At 40.3% G+C, this 23,896-nt stretch overlaps 1 protein-coding gene across 6 annotated transcripts in view; it reads left to right on the forward strand.

Annotated features, from left to right (window-relative positions):
• adam22 (ADAM metallopeptidase domain 22) overlaps positions 1-23,896 on the forward strand; it is a 391,455-nt gene that overhangs the window by 50,543 nt on the left and 317,016 nt on the right. For all 6 annotated transcript variants that reach the window (XM_072575862.1, XM_072575864.1, XM_072575865.1 and 3 more), the window contains exon 4: positions 17,112-17,178. In XM_072575862.1, coding sequence (XP_072431963.1) covers positions 17,112-17,178 — 67 coding nt within the window. The remainder of the gene's footprint in view (positions 1-17,111; positions 17,179-23,896) is intronic.

Consider the following 23,896-nt stretch of genomic DNA (forward strand, 5'->3'; position numbering starts at 1 on the left):
ATCTCCCCCATTAATGTGTCTAGGAACTGATCTGGACTAGCCATACAAATGCAGTGGTTACAAGAATAGGTCAGAGACTAGGAAATCCGCAGTGATAACTCACCTCCCAACTCTCCGAAGCATGTCTACCATCTGCAATGCACAAGTCAGGAGTGTGATGGAATACTTCCAGAATCTGGCTTCCAGCATCTGCAGTCATTGTTTTTACCTCCCTACTTGCCTGGATAAGTGTAGCACCAACAACACTCAAGGAGCTTCCAGGACAAAGCATCATATCCACAGACAGCTACCCTCCCCCACCCACGCTCAGTAGAAGCAGTACATACCATCTACAAGATGCACTGCAAATCTCCTTAGACAGCACCTTCCAAGCTCCAGACCACTTCCATTCAGAAAGACAGGAACAGCAGATACATGGGAACATCAGCATCTTCAAATTCCAGGCGTGCCACTTACCATCCTGATTTGGAAATATATCTCTGTTCCTTCACTATCATTGGGTCAGAATTCCAGAATTCCCTCCCTAATGGCATTGTGGGGCTATCTCCTATAGTATATGGACTGTAGCGGTTCAAGAGCACAGCTCATGATTACCTTCTTAAAGACAACTAGGGATGAGGAAAAAATGCTGGCACATGCAACAACACCCACATCTCATGAATGAATGCAAAAAAAGAACCTACATGCATCATTTTGTTAGATTCTGCGGCAAGGAAATGTTTAAATACAGTGTACTGATAGTTCCGCGAGAATGCTTTGACATTCAGGAGCGATTACTTAGAGCTCTTCCCTGTGGCCTGAAATTTTGCATGTATTCTGCAATTTATTAAGCAGATGACTGCAGCCAATTCCATGGGCTTCTGAGCTGAACAAGGTGCTTTGCCCTGAGCTGAAGTAACATCCCTCCATAACTGCACGGAAACCTTTATATTCTGTTTTTATATGTTTTATGCTGAGGTATATTTTTAAACATGACACTGAAATTAAGACTAATGTCCACAGTCATAGATATCAAAAAAGTTGACAAACACAGCAGACTAGACAATTAGAGAAACACTGATTAAACAGTCAGAAATTGGATGTTCACTGATGATTATGTAGTTGTCAGTAAAATTTGCAACTCTTCGAATACTAAATCAGTCCAACCTGCATTCAGCAAGACCTGGACAACATTTGGACTTGACTTACTTGCTGGCAAGTAAAACTTGTGAATCACAATTGACAAGCAAATGCCCATTCTCAACAAAGAAAAACTAACCCTCTCTTCTCAAGGGTCAATGACATTGCTTAATCCCTCATTGTCAACATTCCAGTGTACGACCATTGACTGTAAACTACCCTGACTAGCCACTTAAGCACCATGGTTATAAGCAAAGACTTGTGGCCACTAATTCACCTTCTAACTGACTGAAACTTGACAAAATCTAAACGTTCTAAGCCGGTAATGTGATGGAGTACTTTCAACTTGCCTCAATGAGCGCAGTTCCAACAACACTTAGGGAATTTGAAACCACCCAATGCAATGATTTGGAGATGCCAATATCACCTGATGAAGGAGCGTCGCTCCGAAAGCTAGTGTGCTTCCAATTAAACCTGTTGGACTATAACCTGGTGTTGTGTGATTTTTAATCCAATACAATAGTAGCCCACTTGATTGGCATCCCATCTACCACCTTAAGCATTCATTCCATCCATTGCTAACTGTCAGTGGGAGCTGTGTGAACCTTGTACATGATGCACTGCAGGAACTCACCAAGGTTCCTTTGACAGCACTTTCGAAACCCCAACGTCTACCGCCTACATACCAGCTACGTACTCACCTGACGATATTGCCATTGCTTCACTTTCACTGGGTCAAAATTCTAAAATCCCTTTCTGACAGCACTATGTAAACCTATAACACATGGAGTGGTATGATTCAAGAAGTCAGCTCATGGATGCCCACATTCCATGAATGAATAAAAATAGATAAGGTTGCATTTTAAACATCTAAGGTGGTAGGACAAAAACAACTGAAAACAGTAGGAACAATACAATTCTGAAATCCTGGGAATGAACAGGTTTTCATTTTGTGATGAGTCTTTAATGTCGTGAGTTTACACTGAAGAGAGACTTTCTGAGCTTTTGCCTGTTGATGTGCCCATGTGCTTTGTGAAAAATTGTTGGCAATGTCTGTTATTTTCTAATGACCCTGCCCATGCATAAGGATATTCTACACATGTATGGTTAAAGATATACGTGCTTTCAGGAAAATTTTAAAATTTAACTGAACACTGACTAATGTAGTTTTGCTGAAATTAAGAAGGACCAAGGGACTGCAGTAGAGATTGGCCTTCAGAGATGTTTTGAGGTAAGCAGTCCTTTTGTGCACTTTTCTAGAATATTATATAAATTTTCCAAGTAGAAATTGGAAAATGAAACTTATTAACAAGAAGTAGAACATAGAACAGTGCAACAGAGGAGCAGGCCCTTTGGCCCACCATGTGCCATTCTAAACTAATCCCATTGGCCTGTACATGGTCCATATTCCTCTATTCCCTGCCTGTTCATGTGTCTGACCAAATGCCTCTTAATTATCCCATTAAATCTAATTCTAAAATTACACTTGCTCAGTACAAAATTAACTGTGACTGTTTTGATTAAAGAACAATTAGCTTAGTTTCATAATACAAAATTATTGGGCAGTTTAATAAACCTTATTTCTATTGGCTCATGGCTTAGTGCCTGTACAATCTGTCCACAAAACATATTGACACCACTCAAAAGTTGTGATTATATAATAGGCGCCTTTTGCCTGAAGCACTTTCCAATCCTTTAAATGTTGCTTCAGTTACCAAGTTCAAATGGAGTATCGAATATAGCAGGATAGGACAAATGCAGTTTATTTCTATTCATCTAAATTAGGCAACACCAAACCATGTAACATATGCCAGTTGAGTGTACTTGGAGAGATTTTTCAATCAATTTTTCTCAACTACTCTGTGGTAAAATGTGCATGGGTGATTGAAACTAAAGCTGAAATCTTTAATGTCATATTTCTTCTTGGCCAGAAATGTACAATGGCTTGGTGTTAATTACATTATGGCTGTTGTAATAATCTCACAGTTTCCCAGTTTAGCAAGCAATTCGGACAGCAAATTGGTATATTGGCCTTCATTGCAGGAGAACTTGTTCAGAAGTAGGGATGTCTTCCTGCAATTATACAGGATCTTGGTGAGACACCATATCTAAAGTATTATATGGCGTATTTGTCTCTCTACCTAAGAAAGGATATCCTTGCTTTAGAAGGAGTGGAGTGAAGACTCATTTGGCTGACACCAGGAATGGCAGGACTGTCCTATGAGAAGAGATTGGTCTGACTGGGCTTGTATTCACTAGAAGGACAAGAAGGGATCTGATTGAAATGTATAAAATTCTTACAGGGCTGGACACCCTAGTTGTGGGGAGGATGATTTCCCTGATTAGGTTTGTAGAACCAAGTTTGGAGGAGTGAACTGGCTCCCTTGGTAGTTCATTCTCTCTCTTCTCCATCCCCCCCCCCCCACCCCCCATCTTGGTTGGATGCAACAAAATTGATGTTAGATGGACCCTTCCCTTGTGAATACCTTTCTTCCAGACCAGAATGAACTTAGGTTCTAAAATGAGCCAAGTTTTCTGGAATTAACAAAATGAGAGTTTAGTAATGACTAAATCTAGGAAGAAATCCTTTATTGGTCAGAATATTGAGTACAGGAGTTGGGAGGTTATGATGCAGCTTTACAGGACATTGGTTAGGCCACTGTTGGAATATTGCATGCAATTCTGGTCTCCTTCATTATCAGAAAGATGTTGTGAAGCTTGAAAGGGTTCAGAAAAGATTTACAAGGATGTTGCCAGGGTTGGAGGATATGAGCTACAGGGAGAGGCTGAACAGGCTGGGGCTGTTTTGCCTGGAGCGTCGGAGGCTGAGGGGTGACCTTATAGAGGTTTATAAAATTATGAGGGGCATGGATAGGATAAATAGGCAAAGTCTTTTCCCTGGGGTCGGGGAGTCCAGAACTAGAGGACATAGGTTTAGGGTGAGAGGGGAAAGATATGAAAGAGACCTAAGGGGCAACGTTTTCACACAGAGCGTGTACGGGTATGGATTGAGCTGCCAGTGGAAGTGGTGGAGGCTGGTACAATTGCAACATTTAAGAGGCATTTGGATGGGTATATGAATAGGAAGGGTTTGGAGGGATATGGGCCGAGTGCTGGCAGGTGGGACTCGATTGGGTTGGGATATCTGGTCGGCATGGACGGGTTGGACCGAATGGTCTGTTTCTGTGCTGTACATTTCTATGACTCTAACTGTTTGAAGAAAGTAAGCAGTGATATCAGTTCCTCAGTGTTCATAGCCCTCATTGTCACCGCAGCTGAACAATGAAATATTCAAATTACTCATGGGTCACTCCTAAAACTCACACTCCTGTCACACCCTTCATGCTAACCTCAACTTGGACTGGCTTAATCATTGGTTAATAGTTAACAATTAGTAAGATACAGCAATGGAACAAGGATCCAACTTCACCTGGCACCACCTCTGTCATCTTCAAGCCCATCTGAACATCACTATCTGCCTTCTCTCTGTGATCCTTGAGCCTCCCACAATGAATTTTGAACTGGTGATAAGTGGATGTATCATTTTCCCCCTTGACCCTAATCTCTCCCTCATCAGAGAGTTCCTCCTAACCTTCTCTCACCATTCCTCACCAGCCCTTTCAGAGCTCCCATTACCCTTAACTGCAACTGGACCTGTGCTCAAACTGTGTTGAGCTCCGTCAGACCTATGACCATGGACCTAATTCATGACAGACAGCTTCCTCGTGCTGATGCCCCGAACATAACAGAACTGAATCTGACTTTTAGCTCCTCATGTGAGATCTCAAAACTGCTGACCCACACTAACCGAACCCAAGATGCTAGACTTTTGCTGTTGTAAGTTTTCATGTCCCAAACCCTACCTGGTCCCCTTTCTTGAAGATCTCTGTGTGCTCTGATTCACCCCTCCCCTCAAATCATCCTTGCTCATTCTGACCCTGCATCCAAGCTGGCAGTCTCCTGCTTCCTTGTCCTGTGCCACAGGTGTCCATAAAAACAACCACCTGTGTCAGATTCAAACAGACAAACTCCACTTAAATAACCATGGACCAAGAAGCCCAAGTTTACTATGTTTCTGCTGATATGATGTTGAAGGTAGGACTGAATTTGAAAAGATTGTAAGACAATGAGTATTCATGGGATGTAAATGTGATGAAGATAGGAGACAATCTTCAGATAGTATGAGGCCTCACTTGCTGCCAACTTATTCTTCAGACTATAGCACACTCAAACATTAATTGTTTCTCTCTCTTAAACTTGAAAAGGTTCAGAAAAGATTTACAAGGATATTGCTGGGGTTGGAGGGTTTGAGTTATAGGGAGAGACTGAATAGGCTGGATCCATTTTCCCTGGAGCATCAGAGGCTGAGAGGTAACCTTATGGAAGTTTATAAATCATGAGGGACATGGATAGGGTGAACAAGTCAAGGTCTTTTCCTCAGAGTAGGGTAGTCCTGAACTAGAGGGCATAGGTTTAAGTTGAGAGGGGAAATATTTAAAAGGAACCTAAGGGGCAACTTTTTCACGCAGAAGGTGGTGTGTGAATGGAATGAGTTGCCAGAGAAAGTAGTGGAGGCTGGTACAATTTCAACATTTAAAAGGCATCTGGATGGGTATATGACGAGGAACGGTTTAGGTGGATATGGGTCAAGTGCTGGCAAATAGGTTTCAATTAATTTAGGATATCTGTTTGGTATGGACAAGTTGAACCAAAGGGTCTGTTTCTGTGTTGTACATTCTATGTCTCTATGACCACTACCAGTATGCTATGTTCTGAGTATTCCGTTTTTTGTAAGCACATCTAACATATACCACAAAGATTGGATTCTTGTTGAGGCAGATGTCTTGAAGTTTATGAACAACATTAACTGTTTACACTGTTAGAAGATCATAGAGATATACATGGTCTAGGTTCTATGCTTCTGATGTTATGGCTACATTACATGACTGTAACACTACACATAGATGATTGCAATGCTGACTGTTGCACTGTGCTGCTAAATGTGAGATGAGGGCATTCATGATGCAATGTCACCTAGTTTCTTAAATATCCACAGCATTTCCGGGATCTGTGAAATAATGCAAAGTGAAGTGACAAGTGTGGGAGAATCTGTGTTAATATTCTGTTATGTGAAGCAGTAACATTGAAGAATGCTGTTTGTGTTAATTCATGTTCAGCACATAAAATGTCATCCTGTAGCTCAGGCACTGTTTTCCTTTACATATTGTATCAATCCAGAGCTCAGTTGATTTCCAAAATGTTAGCAACTTCAGCACCACTTTTCCAAAAGTTCAAACTGTGTTCAAGTGTTCATTAAAGTCCTGGAGACTAAATAAAATAAAGTCTGACAAAGCTTGTATCTGGAACATTACTGTAAGCAGAAAATGGATAATCTGCATATAAGATCATTTGAAATCTCAACCAGTGTCTTTCCAGAGCTTTAATTAATTTCTTTCCTTTAAATTGAGACAAGTTACAATGTACCAATAACTTTTATATTGTGGTATGGAAAAATTTCTTCAGGCTAATTGTGGTGTACAATAGAGGAAGTTGAATTTGAAAAACTTAGGAAAGAAATCTGTGTTCTTATTACTAAAAATGTAGAATGAGTTAATTCTTTTGGGAATCAAGATGAGTTAGAGATGGCTGCTAAATGGCATCTTGCCAATAATGTTGCTTTTTATAACAGTATTTAAAATGAATGGATTAGAAAAGGCAGTGTGTGCACACTTACATTCCTAATATCCACTCTCAGAGGATGAACTCTACATCCACTGAATATCAGTCATTGTGATTTGCAATGAGTTATATTGTAAATGTTTGAGAGTAGGTGGTATAAATATGTTTGCTGATAGTTCACATAGCCTTATAAAAAGAAAGGATGTCTTTAGAATAATGATTCAGTGTTTTTATGCTAAACTCCTCTCACTTATCACTCCTACTTTCCCCACCAATATGGTTGAATCTTAGCAAGAACTGGAGTGTTGAAATAACTGTTCAGAGGCTGCCATCCCATCACTAATTACCTTTTATTTACAAATGTGTAGCCTTTGACAATTACCCTGACTCTCATTGAGGTAAAAAACAATGACTGCAGATGCTGGAAACCAGATTCTGGATTAGTGGTGCTGGAAGAGCACAGCAGTTCAGGCACTTGGATGCTGCCTGAACTGCTGTGCTCTTCCAGCACCACTAATCCTGACTCTCATTGAGTCAGGCATTCAGGGCCTCAGTATTTATCCTTTTTATGTCAACCAGGTCTCCCTGAATGGACTAGGTGAACAGCCACAATTAGGGAGCTTATATTTTTTGATGTCCAGCTTGTTGACCCCGTTACAATCACTACAAATGTCATTTTTGCTGGGTTTCGTGGAAGGTTTCTCTCCATGAGGCCTGGAAAGTGCTCTTATGCTGTTGTGCCAAACTCACTTCATTAACAAGGTACCACACCGCTATGTCAGCTCTTTTGTCAATGCTAGCTGGATTCTCCCACTCACTTTATGCAGAGGTACTCAACACCGCAGGGATATATCAAGAGCCCTGGCTCCGGTGCAATGTTTAAGAGGCCATTGTTTGCCCAGTCAAATGCCTGCACAATTGGAGACATTTGCCCAGATGCAGCAGATGATTGGTTCTCAGCTTTGTGCTCAGGGACAGAGAAATGTTGATGGATGGAACGGTGCACAAGTGAGTTGTCTTCTTCCCCCAGGACCAGCAGAGGAGACACCAAGGATTATGGTCTGCCACTCTCACTACTGAATACAACACCTTCCTTTTCTTGCAATTACCACAACCCACCTCCAAGTCTCCCCACCCTGCTGACTCCGCATCCCACTGTGCTGCCTGCTCACCCACTTGGGATGCCTCACAACTACACACACACACACACACACACACACACACACACACACACACACACACACACACACACACACATCTGAACCAGCACTAACAGCTGTACTACCCACTTTCACCTCACTCACTTTGTCCCATTCCAGGAGAAAAGAGCCCAGAATAGGGCTGAACGAGGCAGGACGAGTGGTCAGGTGCCCATCATTCATCTCCTCATCCCCTATCAGGAGAAGAATCTGACCCTGATCTCTCTAAGCGGACAAGTGACTTTGCCAAACCTTTGGACTGATATCAGTGGCTGTACTTGACTTATTGTGTAAGGATCCCTTGCCTGTGGGGGTTAGCCCCAGACTTGACTGACAGCTATTGCCCTTAGACTTTGAGACATGGCTGTTTGCTTGAGCAAATGTGGTGACTTTAGCATGCATGTAGCTGGCATAAGGCGCAGATAATACACTGACATAGCATGGTGCCACACAGCAACATGTCTACCCCATTGACTGGTGACTGCTGACAAACATGACAGCTTGTCTGACTTGCAGCCTGCCTTTTAGTCCAGGTTGAGGGACCAAAGTGGGAAAATGTGAGGTAATCTAAACACTTAACTGTAAGGATCGCGATCAATGCAAAGGAGACTTCAGCTGAGTGTGACAAATGTTGAGTGAGTAAACTGGAAATTTGGTTAAAGTGGGAATTTGTTGCAAATGGGGACAGAGGTGCTTGAATTAAACTGTCCAGGGTGAGATGTGAATGGGAGAGGATAAAAGGTATGGATCAAGAGGCCGATCTGCAGTGAGACCAATCATGGAGTGACTTCACAAACCATAGTGTCAAATGAGTGGAAGGATAGAAGCTGCTTAGTGAGGAAGCTTGGTCTTTAAACTAAAACTAAGCGTGTTTAGATCAAAACAATTTTCCTTTTTATTTAAAAGCTAATTAAATATAGGATTGATACTGGTGATTTAAAAAAAATACATTATCATTACAGTAAAGTGTAAAGAGCAGGGAATCTGGAGTAATTTAGAAAATAAGCCAATGTGATAGTGATGTTAGGACAGGTGATGTGTGCCTCCTGCATTATGTGGAGGCTGCTGGACTCCAAGGTGATCCAGAGCAAACCTAACATAGTGAATGTTAGACTTTGGATCCGAATCGAGGAGCTGGAATCCAAGTTGCAGACATTACACCAGATCAGGGAAGGGTGAAAGTGAGTGGATATACTGTTCGGGGTATGCAGTGTAGATTTGGTCTATGATTATACCACAGGTGGATATGACTGCAGCTGAGTTATGAACACTGAAGAGCTTTCATTTTAGGAGCTTTGGTCCTGCAATAGTCCAACAATAACAAGACTCTTGTGTGGACAAGAGAGGGGACTGCAAGGAATTGAACAAACACTTTATGGCACTATGGTACAGGCAGCCAGTGCAATGGAGGAAGGAAATAGGAATATAGTAGTGGTAGGGGATAATATAATTGGGGGAATAGATACTTTGAACAGTTAAGAATTAAATTAAAAAGCAGAACTTCCAAGGTAATCATCTTTGTATTACTACCTGAGCCATGTATTACTCTGGCATAAAATAATTAGAATCAAGCAGTTAAATTTTAGAGGTTGCTATGGGTAGAATAGATTTCAGTTAATGGGGAACTGGCTCCAGTGCTAGAGAAGAGAGCTGTTCCAGTGAGACAGGCTTTATTTAAACCATGCTGGGACCACTCTGAATTCAATAACTAGGGCTGTAGAAAGGGAGGGGAAATGTAGGCTTACAAACCAAGAGGATGTGGTGGCACTACAGGGAAGCTGTCTGGTTGATGATATCCAAAGTGGGACAGAAAGGGACAGATTGTGTTAACATAGAGAAACAACAAAGGTAAAAAGGAAAAATTAATGGCTTAGAGATTTGGGACTACAGTGACACAGGCAGATCAAGTAGGGAGGTATTACTGAAAATATACACGTACCAGTCAGACAGTAACTGGAATACTGTGAACAGATTTGGGCCACTTATCTGAAGAACGATGTGCAGTTATTGGAGGTTGTCCAGAGAAGTTGCATTATGCTGATATGAAGTATGGAGGGACTTGTGTATGAGTAGAGGTTATGTAGGTTAGGCCTGTATTCATTGGAGTTTAGCAGAATGAAAAGCAACCTTATTGAAATTAACAAGATGCTTAGGGGATTTTACAGGCTACGTGCAAAAGGTTTGGTGCCCTTTTTTGGAGGATCTAGGACTGGAGGACATAATCTCAGAATAAAGGGTTGTCCAATGATCACAGAAATGCAGAGAAATTTCTTTGCTCAGAGGGTAGTGAATCAGTGGAATTCTTGACTGCAGAAGGCTTAAAGTCTGGATCATTAAGTAGATTCAAAACTGAGATTGACAGATTTTTAATCAGTAAGGTAATCCTGGGATATATTGAAAAGGCAGCGAAATGGAGTTGAGGATTATCTGAGTTACTGAGTGGGCTAAATGGCTTACTTCTGCTCTGGCATGTTATAGCCTGTTCTGAAAAGCTCCTTTCTAGGAGAGAGATGGTACTGGCTTCTGATCCTAATTCGGACTTCTCCAAACTGCAAGAAAAACATACAGTGCCTAAACTTTAATCACTCTTAATTATCCTGAACTGAAAACAAATTGGTGTTCTTTCAATGTTTACTCCACCTGTCATTAACCACCCCAGTAGAAAAAAAATTCTGTTAACACTGCAGGGGTTTATTTTCTCTCTGACATACACTGGATTGGACCATTGTTCTGAAAAGACTGTCTGGCCTAGTTTGTTTTAAAATCTTTTCTCAGAAATATGCCACTATTTTAAAATCCAAACCCTAAAATATGATAGATCACACACATTTCATTGTATTGTTTCTTTCTCTGCTAATTATTTGAGTGGTTCTGGAGAGGAGCAAGACTTAGAATGGCAGGACAAATAGTTGAATATAAGATTGCTCTTTTTATTTTTAACAATCTTGCTTTCGTGTCTGTGTATGCCTACTATTTTGTTAGAATCAATGGAATAAAGTGTGGCCCTTTGTCATCACTATAGAAGTTGTATTTGAAACATGTGAAGGATTGTGTTTTAAAATGCAGAACATCAGCTAATGTATAGATTTTTGGAAGCAAATAAAGCGTTTTGGCATTTAACCAGCCAACATCAAACAGCATTTAACATTTTATGAATGATTCATGCTTTACAACTGTACTCCATTTCTCTGGATGGTTGAAGACGTATAAAAGGCTTCATGTAATTACTGTAGAAACTTTCAAATATTTGAAATGTCCCACTTACATTAACCCGTTGTATAATTCTGTAAAACAAATTTGTTTGTCCTCAAATGTACCACAAATGGTAAGTCATTGTTTGCTTTAAATTTAAATGTCAGTAGACATTTCTGGTTAATCATGTGATCTGCCTATACCGTACAGTATTTGACTGATTAAATAGAAGACAAAGATGAATGCCTTTGTTAGAATTACACAATGAAGAAATCTTGTACAATGATTGCTGCGAATCTCAATTACTTACCTGAACCATAATGTTAAAGCCATTACAGAAAAATAAGTGTTTTTTTTCTCATTGGTGACAGATTAAGGCCTTGATTTCAACTTCAGACCACTTTTAGCCAGTTCAGCTGTAATGAGTTGCAGTTTATCTCCTGCTCCAGGAGTGAATCCAGCTACTACATTGTTTTAAGGCAACAAATTATTAGTACAGTGTACTTCGCTTTGACATCTCCTCAACATCCCAGATTTCAAGCATATCTTCCCATAAGTACTAAATAAAAATGTCTGGACCTGACATAATCCACCTCACTCCCTATGGGCTAGACCTGTCACAATTCACCTCACTTCCTATTGTCTGGCCCTGTCACAATTCACCTCACTCCCTACTGTCTGGCCCTGTCACAATCCATCTCACTCCCTACTGTCTGGCCCTGTCACAATCCGCCTCATTCCCTATGGCCTGGCCCTGTCACAATCCATCTCACTCCCTATGTCTGGCCGTGTCTGAATTCACTTCACTCCCTATTGTATGGCTGTGTGACGATACATCTCACTCCCAGTTGTTTGATTCAGTCACAGTCCACCTCATGCCTGTGGTCTGCTCCTGTGAACTGCTCCCACCTCACTCCCTGTGATCTGATCCTCCAGTGGCCTTGATTGCTGTTTTTCCCACTAGGCTGTCATTCCAGTGAGTCTGAATTTTAAATTTTGAGTGTGACATACTGTCAGGAATCAAGTGTTCTCAAATGCAAATGAATTAATATTGAAATTGTTGGTTGTAAGTTATTCAAAATAGTTATGTAAGATGTTCAGGACAAACTGCGCAAGTCATTGCTCGTAATCATTTTCTAAGTCAAGCTTTTATTTGTCAGTTTTAATGTGGTACGCCTGTTGTATTTGTTGCAAAAAAAATCAGTATCAAAGTAATATTGTGCTGAACTAAACATTACTGAGACATAAATGGTCTGGATATTGTGTAGAATGATGCAAAACTGTCAATGTTTAACATCATATTCCTGTGAAACTGAGAGCAACGTTTGGGCCATACATAATTGCAAATCCTGAAGTCACTGTCAGCAATTCTATGCTTCTGCATTGCGTATTAGTTTTGACTAAAAAGGCAGTCAAAGATTGATCAGGAATAGGCAGGAAAGTGAAATTGTGGCCACATGCAGATCAACGATGAAACTATCGAATGGTGGAGCAGGTTCAAGGGCTGAATGGCCTAATCTTGCTCCTAATTTAGATATGTAAAAGCCCTTGAAAAGTTACACTTTGTCCCTGCCACTGTCCAGTTACATGTCTGAGTACCCACACTACAGAGGATCCACCCTTAAAGAGGAATTGAAGGGCTGTCACTGGCTGTGCACCAGTGGGCGAGATCCCTGTTGCTTTCGTTAAATCTTTCCCGATTGTTTCTGAGGTTCAAAGTTGCTGAAGAGCTTTTCCTAAATCAACCCCCTGCTGCAAAATATTATGGATGCTGGACATTTGACAAAAAGAAAATGCTGGAAAAATTCAGCAGGATTGACAGCATATGTGGAAAGCGAATTGTTGTTAACAGGTGGAATTTTATCGGAATGGGAGGGTATCCAAATATCAGGATGATACACTGTACCTGAACCCATGAAGCAGTGAATAGAGTGTACCGTATTGAAAGAAAGATAAGCAAAGCACTATTACTTCTAGAAATAATTTACATCTGTGGAGGCAGAGTAGGGAAAAGATAAAAGGAAAGGGTTAACAGGGCAGGTTTGGGAAGTAGCCATGAGACAGTTTGTTGGGGCGGTTAGGAATGGATCAGGGTGTCAGAGAGAGAACAGACCATTAGCAGCTGAAATTTGGGGGTGGGGTGGGGGGAGCTGGTGGGGGGGAGACCTGTTTAGTGGTGGCATTCTCCTAGAAGTGACAGAAATAGCGGACGATGATCACTTGAATGCTGCTGCAAATGAGCAATTTAGGAACTGGAACAGATGGACTAAAGGGTCTTGTAAACTACAGTCAGGGACCAGGGAGATGGAAAATGGGCCTTGAATTTCTTTTCTTTTCCAAGCTACTTAACAACATCCCCGCCCAACCCAAATCATGTGTGTTACTTTTACCATTTAAGATTCACTAGTTTATTTTCTTTAATTGAAATATTACATTCATAATACAGCTTCCATGTACTTTGAATGTTTACAGTTTTTAAATATCCATTACTGAAAGGCTGTAATGGTGCAGGGGTAGTGTCCCTACCTTTGATCCTTGAGGCTTGAGCTTACCTGCTCCACACATGTATCATAAGATGTCTGAATAGTTTGGTTCAAAATATGCTCATCATTACCAGAGAACTCTTTCTGCCACAGTCCCAGTGCCCTTGTCTCTGAGCCAAGGTACACAGGTTCAAGTCCCACCTGTTCCAGAGATGTAACGTAACATTTCTGAACAGGTTGTTGAGAAAATATCTTCATCTATTACTGACACCATGACAGTGTGCCTCAGTTTCAATGATAAGGAGTGAATGTACTGAAAGATGCTTATTTTAAACAAGCGTATCTACAAAATTAATTGGCTTGAAGTTGAAAAACAAACCTTTGTTCTGACTTCCATTGAGACCAGTAAGTTTATTCACAAGACTGGACAGTGAAACAGGGAGTAAACCATAGGGTTCATTCCCCCAGTCCAACAAGGGCCATTGTTTACATGGAGTAGTTAAATCCAATTATCAACTTGAAAGAAGCCAAGAAGAATGACATCTGATAATAGATGTCCTACTGTGCATGTTTAAAATATGTAAATAGATATCTTGTTCACGTGTTTAAAAATGCCAACCATGACATACCTTCATGAAATTATGGCTCTCCCAAAAATGACAGAAATTCTCTGGGTGGCTCAGTGTCTTGTGGTTAGCACGTTGCTTCACAGCACCAGGGACCCGAGTTTGATTCCGTCCTTGGGCGACTGTCTGAGTGGATTTTTCACATTATTTCCGTCTCGTGGGTTTTCTCCCATACTCCAAAACTGTGCAGATTAGGTGGGTTGGCCATGCTAAATTGCCCATAGTGACCAGGGCTATGTAGGCTAGGTGGATTAGCCATGGGAAATGCAGGGTTAGAGGGATAGGGTGGGGGTCTGTGTGGAATGTTCTTCGGAGGGTTGGTATGGTCTCAGTGGACTGAATGGCCTGCTTCCACACTGTCGGGATTCAATGAAACAAATACTGAAAATCTCAAAAGTAGAGACTTGCTGTGGCCTGATGAGAAGTCAGAAACTGAGTTTCAAATCCACACTAAAGTCTCACTTCGAGTATCAAGGGACTTCTGCAATACCAGAGGTGCTGCCTTTCAGAATGTGAAGACCTGGTAGTATGCAAACACTGCCGATTCACATACACACTCACAATGTTGTTTAAATTTAATTCTCCAAGACTAGAAACTAACTCAGCAAACTGCGTAAGGAACCATGCCAACTGTGTGTTCAGTCACATTATTTCAGCTACAGAATTAATTTCATCTTGGGATTTTTAAAAAATATAATGATAACTTGCTTAAATTGTTGTTAAGATTATTCTGTTCCATTTGCATAACTACTCAAGTAATACTCAATATGTTAGTGGAAGAAATAGATGCCAAGACTCTTAAACTACCTACTGTCTAAATCTAAATCTACAACTATGATGGAAAATGCTTCATGTGCTTGATTTGTGTCATTATATTGACAGTAAAATCCCTCTACCACAAAAAAAAAGTTATTTCTCAATACAATCCACAAAACTCACTCATCACTTGGAGCACTTCTTGTGACCACCTCTGTAGTTCATCGATCAGTTTAAAGACAGAATTTCTCAGTTAAGTCATTGGTAGACAGTTACAGTGTTGGATGCTGCAGGAGTCGATATGTTCTTCCCTAGATCTCTTTGCATCTGCCCAAAGACAGGGAGATACCAATTTCAGAAATTTTGATTGTATGAGTCTTGATACAGTCGTTCCAGGTTTTCCCAGGTGAATGATCAGTATACAGCTAGTTAAAATTGCACACATTTTATATAGAACAGGAAGATTTCCCAAAATTGTAAGTGTGGAATATATTTGCTCAAGCCCTAGCCCTGGCTTGCTGTGTCTTAACAATGGGGGATTGGTAAAGTATTTCTGAAGAAGAGGACACTTGTAAGATATCGCAACTTTCCTTCCTCAGAACAAGAGAATCGGGAGAGCAACTTCGAGATCCATACAAATAACTTAGACCTCTTTTGTCAAAACCTTCCAAATTATGAAATTGTTCTCTGGAGCACCATCCATCCTGTAAACACTCCTATTGTAATCTGGTGCTTGTGAGAAATATAGTTGTAAAGCTGTCTGAAATTGATCAGAGCTCTCATCCGGCTGCTTTGGGTTCTAAAGAAATTATGTCGAGGATTTAACATAGTTGGGTTTCATCAGATCATGTCAAGCAAATTTATATTGACATTGTGTACCTGTACCTGAAAACTGCTCACAAAATCTCCACACTGCCCCCCAACCCCATCATGTTAAATACTTCAATGGGATGATCATGTGCAGAATAAACTTTTTAAATTGCTGCAACACTTCACAACAAACCTGCAAATATTTGCACTTGGCACAAAATATTACCATCTGTACTCATGTAAAAGTCAACCCCTTATTTTTGGCCAAAATATCTTGCATTTTCCATATATCTCATGCAAATATTAACCTTACTATATCGCATTATAAACCTCTTACAAAGGAAACTACATGTTCCCATTAATCCACTTCAATGAAATCACATTCATTCATTCATACTGGTAACTCTACTCATCACTCTGTTTACTATATCACATCTCTATTCATTCATTCATTTATAACTCTACTTAGCCCTTTAGGTTTACGACAGCACGTTTTGATGAATTAATTAATTATTTCAAACTGGAACTAAGTCTATCAGTATTATTGCACTTTGTTTACTATACATCCAAAAGTTAATGTCATTAAAACGTTAATCATTTTAACTGTGCCATTATATCTGAATAAAAATGAGATATATTAGCTACATATATCTTTAATTCTTTGATAAATTTGTGAATGTTGCTAAGGTTCATTACATATGAGAGTAAATGGGAGGGAAACGGAAGAATTTGGCAGGAAAGTTTAAGATGCTTACACATTCAGACTTTAATAAATGTTTCATTTTAAGTGTGCCATTATACCAGGCCAGGATGATGTTGAAAGTGTGATTTTGCATGATTTCAATGAATCTTTGGCATGTTAAATTTTCGTACCTGGTGTATATAAATAAAATTTACTACTTTCTTGTTTCACTTGCTTTTATCCGGTTATTACCTTTACCATAATCCATTACGTTTTTCTTCTTTGCCCGAGATTAGTTGTGTAATCAAATCGACTTCTGTTAATAATACGGTATTTCATCATGAATTTCAGCCCCTCAAAGTTAGTGCCAGTGTAATAGTCGACCTGAGAATTTAACCTTAAAAATAGTTTAAAAAATTCGACTTTTACATGAGGATGGTATTTTACATAAACTCCTTGTGGTAATGAAAATATCCCTTTGTGAGTAGATCTCAATAATGTAAAATTCTTCACCATATTAAATATTTCACTATCGACTAATTTACTTACTTTTCTTAATTCCTAGTGATTTGCTGTCCTCCCAGTATGTGGAGCACACTGTTGATGCAAGGGGAAATTCTGTTCAGTCTAGGGTAAGTCTGACATGAATTGGGTTTTTTTTGTGTTAGCTTCAAAATATCACACGCTGTACTAGACTTCTCAAATTTGATCGGATCTTCAAATGTTTTTGGGAATATTCTCAGACTATCTCTGCACTAGAAGCATATATTGTCTAAAATTAAGCAAAATTAAGCAGATTCAGCAGTGTCCACTATTACCTTGTGTTTTCAAATGCTTTTAATCCAATGTTATTCTTAAGAACGCTCATTCACATGTATTTTATGAAGACATAGTATCTATAAATGCATATTAATACTGTTTTTCATTCCTTTAAATGTATTTTACGAAGCTATTGTATATTTATGTGCAATGTATCCATATATTTTAAGAGTGTAAAATTTACTTGGATATTTTATGAGTCAGTGGTCTTCTGATTGCACAGTGCTATGGTAGCTGTGATATATTCACTCAAGGTATAACACTGGAAATAATGTAGGCACCTTGCTTAATCTTGGCTTCTGGTGTCATTTAGGACTGGGTTCAGGTTGGAAAAGTTTGTCAGGGTCATTGTCTTTCATATGAAAGCAGAAATTGCTGGAGAAACTCAACAGGTCTGGCAACATCTATGGCAAGCAGAGTTAACATTTTTGTTAACTGAAGTTCACAAAAAAGAGGTTATTGAATCCAAATCACTGACTTTGGTTTCTATCCACAGATGTCAGACCTGCTGAGTTTCTCCAGCAATTTCTACTTCTGTTTCAATTTTCCAGCATCTTCAGTTCATTGTTTTAGTCTTTCACATTTACTGAAGAAGCTACATTGTTTTCTTTAAAGAGAAGATTGAGAAGAGATTTGATAGAGTTGTTTAAATTCTTGGATTAAACAAAGTAGGTAGAAAAAAATTGTTTCCGTATGCAGAAAAGTCAAGAAGTGATGGACACAGTTTTAAAGTGATGAACAGAAGAACCTAAAACAATGAGGAAAGCCTCATTTTTTTATGCAGCAAATGGTTACAATCTGGAATGCAGTTTCTGAAAGAGTGGTGCAAGCAGATTTGGTTGTGGACTTAGGGAAAAGAATAAGAAAACAAAATCTAGGGCTTCTGGGAAAAGTTGGAGTATTGGGACTAGCTGTATTGATCTCGTAGCCTTATTTGTTGTAGCTGTTCAATGAACCTATGAGTGGAACATTCATGAGGCACAGGGAATTTTGTTTTGTCAGCCAGCGGAGAGCCAGCATAAGACCAATGCTGCCTTTGCCAGGGATGGTTCGTTGACTACATGCCATCCAGACATTGATGGCACTATCAATGGGCTTTCACCTGGAATCAGGATCCTAGGAAAATAAATCCTCCCCAGTGAGAGCTGCCAATTTGGCAGTTCCATAGAGAAGGCCATGTTTGATGCAGGATTTACACTCCATCAGAGTGTTAGGTTAATAGGGAGTTTGTGAAACAAACTATTAATATGGGGTTCCCCAGTTGCTGGTTGCAGGAAGGTGAGGTAGGCGTGGTTCAGGATTCTGGCTCCCAGCAAATACTCCCCTACCTGTTGTACAGGCCCTCAACCAGGCAATGATTGCCTTTGATTGTGAGACCTTCTCCCCTCTACATCCCCCACCGCGGCCCCGATGTGACAAGTTGCCCACAAGATGCCAGCAATCATGCACCTCACATGATGACAGGCCCCAATTCCAACTGGGTTAATCCCAACAGCAGTGAGCTGACACCCTTTAGTCATCCTTAAGTAGACACTCAAGGGCCTCAGTTGGCAGTGGGGCAGGTCAGTTCATAGAATCATAAAATCCTTGCAGTGTGGAAATAGGCCATTTGGCCCGATAAGTCCACACAGGCCCTCTGAAGAGTAACCCACCCAGACTCATTCCCTTACTGTATTCCTGTAACCCCCAAGGCTAATGCACCTAATCTACACATCCCTGAACACTGTGGGCAGTTTAGCATGGCCAATATACCTAACTTGCATATCTTTGGATTGTAGCAGGAAACCGGAGCACCCAGCAAAAATCCATGTGGAAAAGTCAGCTGACCATGGACTTTCCTCTCCAGAACTTAATTTCAGTGGAGGGGAGAAGATTGTGGGGGTTTGACTGCACCACCAGTTGGCCTTCCTAATTCCAAATTTACCAGCTCCAGGATGTCTATGGTTTCAATGCTTGGGGAGAAGGCAGTGCACCTGAGAACTGATCCATAACCTTTCTGGTCCATGTGGACTTGAATCAGAGGCATAAAACCAAATCCCAACAGTCATAAGGTTTCAGGAATCATAGTATGTGTTGAGTAATACAGGTTCATTACTATAACTATTCCTGTAAATCATTCATCCACTGTCTCATGCACGAATTGCATATAAAATCTTCCTGATTTTTGCCAATAAACATCCAATTATATAGTTAATCTAATGATTATTTACATTTACACATATATTATATGATGTTATTATACATAGAATCCTAGAACTTACAGTACAGAAGGAGGCTTTGATCTATTATGTCTGTACCGGCTCCCGAAAGAGCTGCCCAGCTAGTCCTGTTCTCCAGCCTATCTCCAAAGCCCTCTAAATACATCACTTGCTAATATATTTCCAGTTCTCTTTTGAAACCTACTATGGAAGCCCCGTCAGCACTCTCACAGGGAGCACATTCCAAATCCTAACAACTCTCTGAGTAAAGAAGTTTCTCCCACTTTTCAGTCCTAGTTCTCTTGCTGACAGTGTTGAAATTGTGACCCCTGGTTACGAGTATCAAGTACTAATATCAAGTATTGGAACCAGAATATCCTTCTTACCCTGTCAGTATTGTTCATAACTTTGAACACCTCAATAAGGTAACCTGTTAATCTTCTCTGCTCCAAGGAGAATAAACCCTAATCTTTCCTTTTTTTTTCCAAAATCTATCATTGGTGGTCATTTTAGTAAATCTCCTTTGAACTCTTTTGAGTGCTTTAACATCTTCCCTTAAATAAGATGCCCAAAACAGAACACAATATTCCAAATGTGGTCTGACCAATGATTTGTAGAGATGTAGCATCACTTCCTTGCTTTTTTACAGGTATGCCTGTATTTATAAACCTAAGGAACCAATCAGCCTTCTTAACAACCATTTCAACTTCCGGGCCACCTTCAGAGAATCATGCTCCCGTACTCCCCTGAAAGCTATACCATTGAGCCTGTGTTGTCTCTTCATGTTTCTTCTGCCAAAATGCATTACCTCACATCCTTCTGCATTGAAATTCACCTGCCAGGAATCTGCCCATTTGGCCAACTTGTCAAGTCACTCAGTATCATCCTCATTATTCTCCCTAATTTAGTATCATCTACAAATTTAGACATTTTGTCCTCAATACCCATCTTCAATACGCATTTGTAAATCAGGAAAAACACGGTCCCAGCACCGATCCCTGGGGAACACCACTTTCAGTTGATCTCTAATTTACTGTCTGTTTCTCAACTTCTAATCCATGCTGCCAAGGACTTACAATCCCAAACATTTCTCTTTTGCTAAGCATGTGGCACCCAATCAAATGCTTTCTGCAAGTCCAAACATCCACAGCATTGCCCTCATTCACTACCCGTGTCACCTAATTAAAGAACTCAGTGAAATTTGTCAGACAGGACCTCCCCTTGACAAGGCTATATTGACTGTTTTGTATTAACTTAGTTTTCTCTAAGTGTATATTTATCTTATCCAGTATTATTCTCTCCATCCGTTTTCCCAGTATTTACATCAAGCTGACAACTCTATAGTTTCTTGGGTTATATCTTGTCCCTTTCTTAACGGTATCACATTTGCAATCCTCCAATCCTCCGGGACGAATCCTATTTTTGGAGATGTCTGGAAAATTTATGTCAAATGCTTCACCATTTGCTCCCTTATCTCTCTCTGCAATCTAGGATGCATCCCATCTGGACCTGGTGACATCTGTACCTGGAGTATTGCCAGCCTTTTCAGTACCTCTTCCTTATTAGTAAGTTTGCCCTTGCCTTTGCTTCAGTGAGCAGCTTGCCCTGCTTGTTTCTTATGGACCCCATTCTATCCTTCACTAATCTTTTACTATTAATATTTATAAACCTTTTGATTAAGGCTTTCCAATATAGTGCAGTTTCTGAAATCTCATGACTTTGTAAGTCTTTTGGAATTTGTTAGTGTGCCCCTGTTTCAGCCACTAATGGAGCTAGTACGAAGATTTTTTCTGTACTGCCTTCAGCTACACTATATTAGCTGGTTATGGGCAGTGTCAGAAAATTAGGGGGACATGATTTATGCCTGCAAAGGAAAATCATTCTTTGGCTATGCAGGTCGCTGGCAATTTACCACTCAGATATATTGGCTACTTGTGCACTCCATTACTATCCAATGAAAAAAGTTCTAAGTCCTCATGCTATTACAGCTTGTCTTTTTTTTAATCTGGTTAATGGTTTCTGTAAAGCCATAAGATCCTGTGAATACTGCCAGAGTAAGAACAGGTATTTTAAGATGACTCAGCAGAACCAGCTGAACTGACTATGTGTTACTTTATACTGAGTCTGCACAATGCCAGATGACATGTATCGAAAATATGTCACTGCAGGAGTCCTTGGAAAAGACTGATAGTATTATCCTCATTTGTATATGTAAATTAAAAGCAGCGTCATTTAATGTGGTCTTTCTGTTCCAATGTAATCCTATCTCATTCTGCTGACAATAGGTAATTGAGCCTTATGCACTGCCCACTGCCACTGATACCACCACTAGCAAACAACCTGAGCACTGTACAGCACAAAGTGCAATTTCATTGATCAATATAATCATTACAAAAGGAATAATCTCCTGAATTTTGGCAGGCATTGATTGCTAGTTGCTTTAGAAGACAGAAGAAGCAAATGCATATAGGGATGAAGTGGCTGGATTCCTGCAATGTTAGACTTGGCTGATACAAATTGATTGTCAGGGTGATTGGAAGTAGTGGTGTGGAATGATTGTGGTGTTGCTGGCAATTTGTTTCTTGATAGCACAAAATGTTTCAGCTGCTTATCAGGCTTTTTGGAATATGGAAACAGGAGATGACTTGGAGAAGACCAGATGATGGAATTGTGCTAAAGCATTTACCATTACCTTCTAGGACATGAGTTTGATTATTTTTTAAATTGAGGAGAGAAAGATCTCTTCCATGTTGACTGCAGAAGTTTGAGATGAAATGTGCTTTGACCAGCTTCTCTCTCGTTCCTAATTGGGTGATGGTCCCACAGGGCAGCCAAGCAACAGTTCAACATAATTTAATCTTGAGTACTCCATTACCCGTCTCAGCTATGTCCTATTCTACCAGCAGAGGTGGCAGAATTAGCAGAAGGGAGTTCCTTGGGAATTGTCAACATTGACTCCAGATTCTATGAAGTTTTGTAGTGTGAAGTTTAACATGGGCAAGGAGACTCCTGCTTATGACCACCTACTGTCTGGAATAGAGTGGAGCTCCTCGGATGCTGCTTGAACTGCTGTGCTTTTCCAGCACCATTCTATTCCGGAATCTGGTTTCCAGCATCTGCAGTCATTGTTTTTACCTATGACCACCTACTGCCATCCCTCAGCTGATGAATCTGTCCCATGTTAAATACTACTTGGAAGAAGTGCTCAAGAAGCATTAGGCAAAGAATTTAGTCTGGATGGTGGGACTTCAGTGTCTGCTGTCCAGAGTGGTTTGGTCGTACCACTGTTTCCCAAACTGGCCATGTCCTTAAATGGACTAGAGTCAGTGATGAATCAGTAGAACAAAATCGGACATCCCTGGGTCACTGTGAACTATCAGCAGCAGAATTTCTTTCAGCCACAGCTTGTAAGCCTATTGCTTGACATATCCCCCCATTCTACAATTACCATCAAGCCAGGAACGGGATAGGTGGAGGAGAGAATGAGGTGCTAACCTGGTAAAGCAATAACATAGCTACTTTGACTCATACCAAATACAAAGGAAATTGATGATGTTTGTTAGAGGTTAATCAGCTCAGCCCTAGAGCATCGCTGCAGGAATGCCTGTGGTCCAGCTGCTTGCACAATAGAACCATTTATGACTTTTCAGATACTGAAGTAATCTCTGCCCATGCACAGCAGGACTTGGACAATTTTTAGGCTTAGGCTAATAAGTAACAAATAACATATGCACCATTGAGTGCCAGGCAATGACCATCTCCAAGAAGAGAAAAATCAGCACTTCTTTTCACATTCAGTTTCAATGTCATTACATCACTGAAATCCCCACCATAAAAATATTGTGGATTGCTTATTGTGCTTACTGAACTGGACCAATAATATAAATACTGTGACTACAAGCCAGTGAGAGGCATGGGGACTCTGCAGTGAGTGACTCACCTCCTGACTCCCCAAAACCAGTTCACTACCGACAAGGCACATGTCAGCAGTATGATCGGATAGTCTTCATTTGTTTTAATTACTGAGCTGTAATGAACTCAGGAAGATTAACTAATTCCAGGACAAGGAAGCCACTTAATCATCACCCTATCCTTCACTTTAAATATTCACACTTTCCAACACCAGTGCACATTGTGCATTACACACAAGATGTATTGCAGTAGGTTGACCAGAATCCTTTGACAGCTCCCTCCAAATCCAGGTGGAAGGCCAACAGTATAAGAAGCTTGGGAACACCGTCAACTGCAAGGTCCGCTCCCAAATCATACGTCATTGGAACTAGATTGCCATTCCTTTACTGTCACTGTGTCAAAAACCTAAACCTCCTTTCCT

Source organism: Chiloscyllium punctatum, chromosome 8, assembly GCF_047496795.1.
Source record: "Chiloscyllium punctatum isolate Juve2018m chromosome 8, sChiPun1.3, whole genome shotgun sequence".
NCBI lineage: Eukaryota > Metazoa > Chordata > Chondrichthyes > Orectolobiformes > Hemiscylliidae > Chiloscyllium > Chiloscyllium punctatum.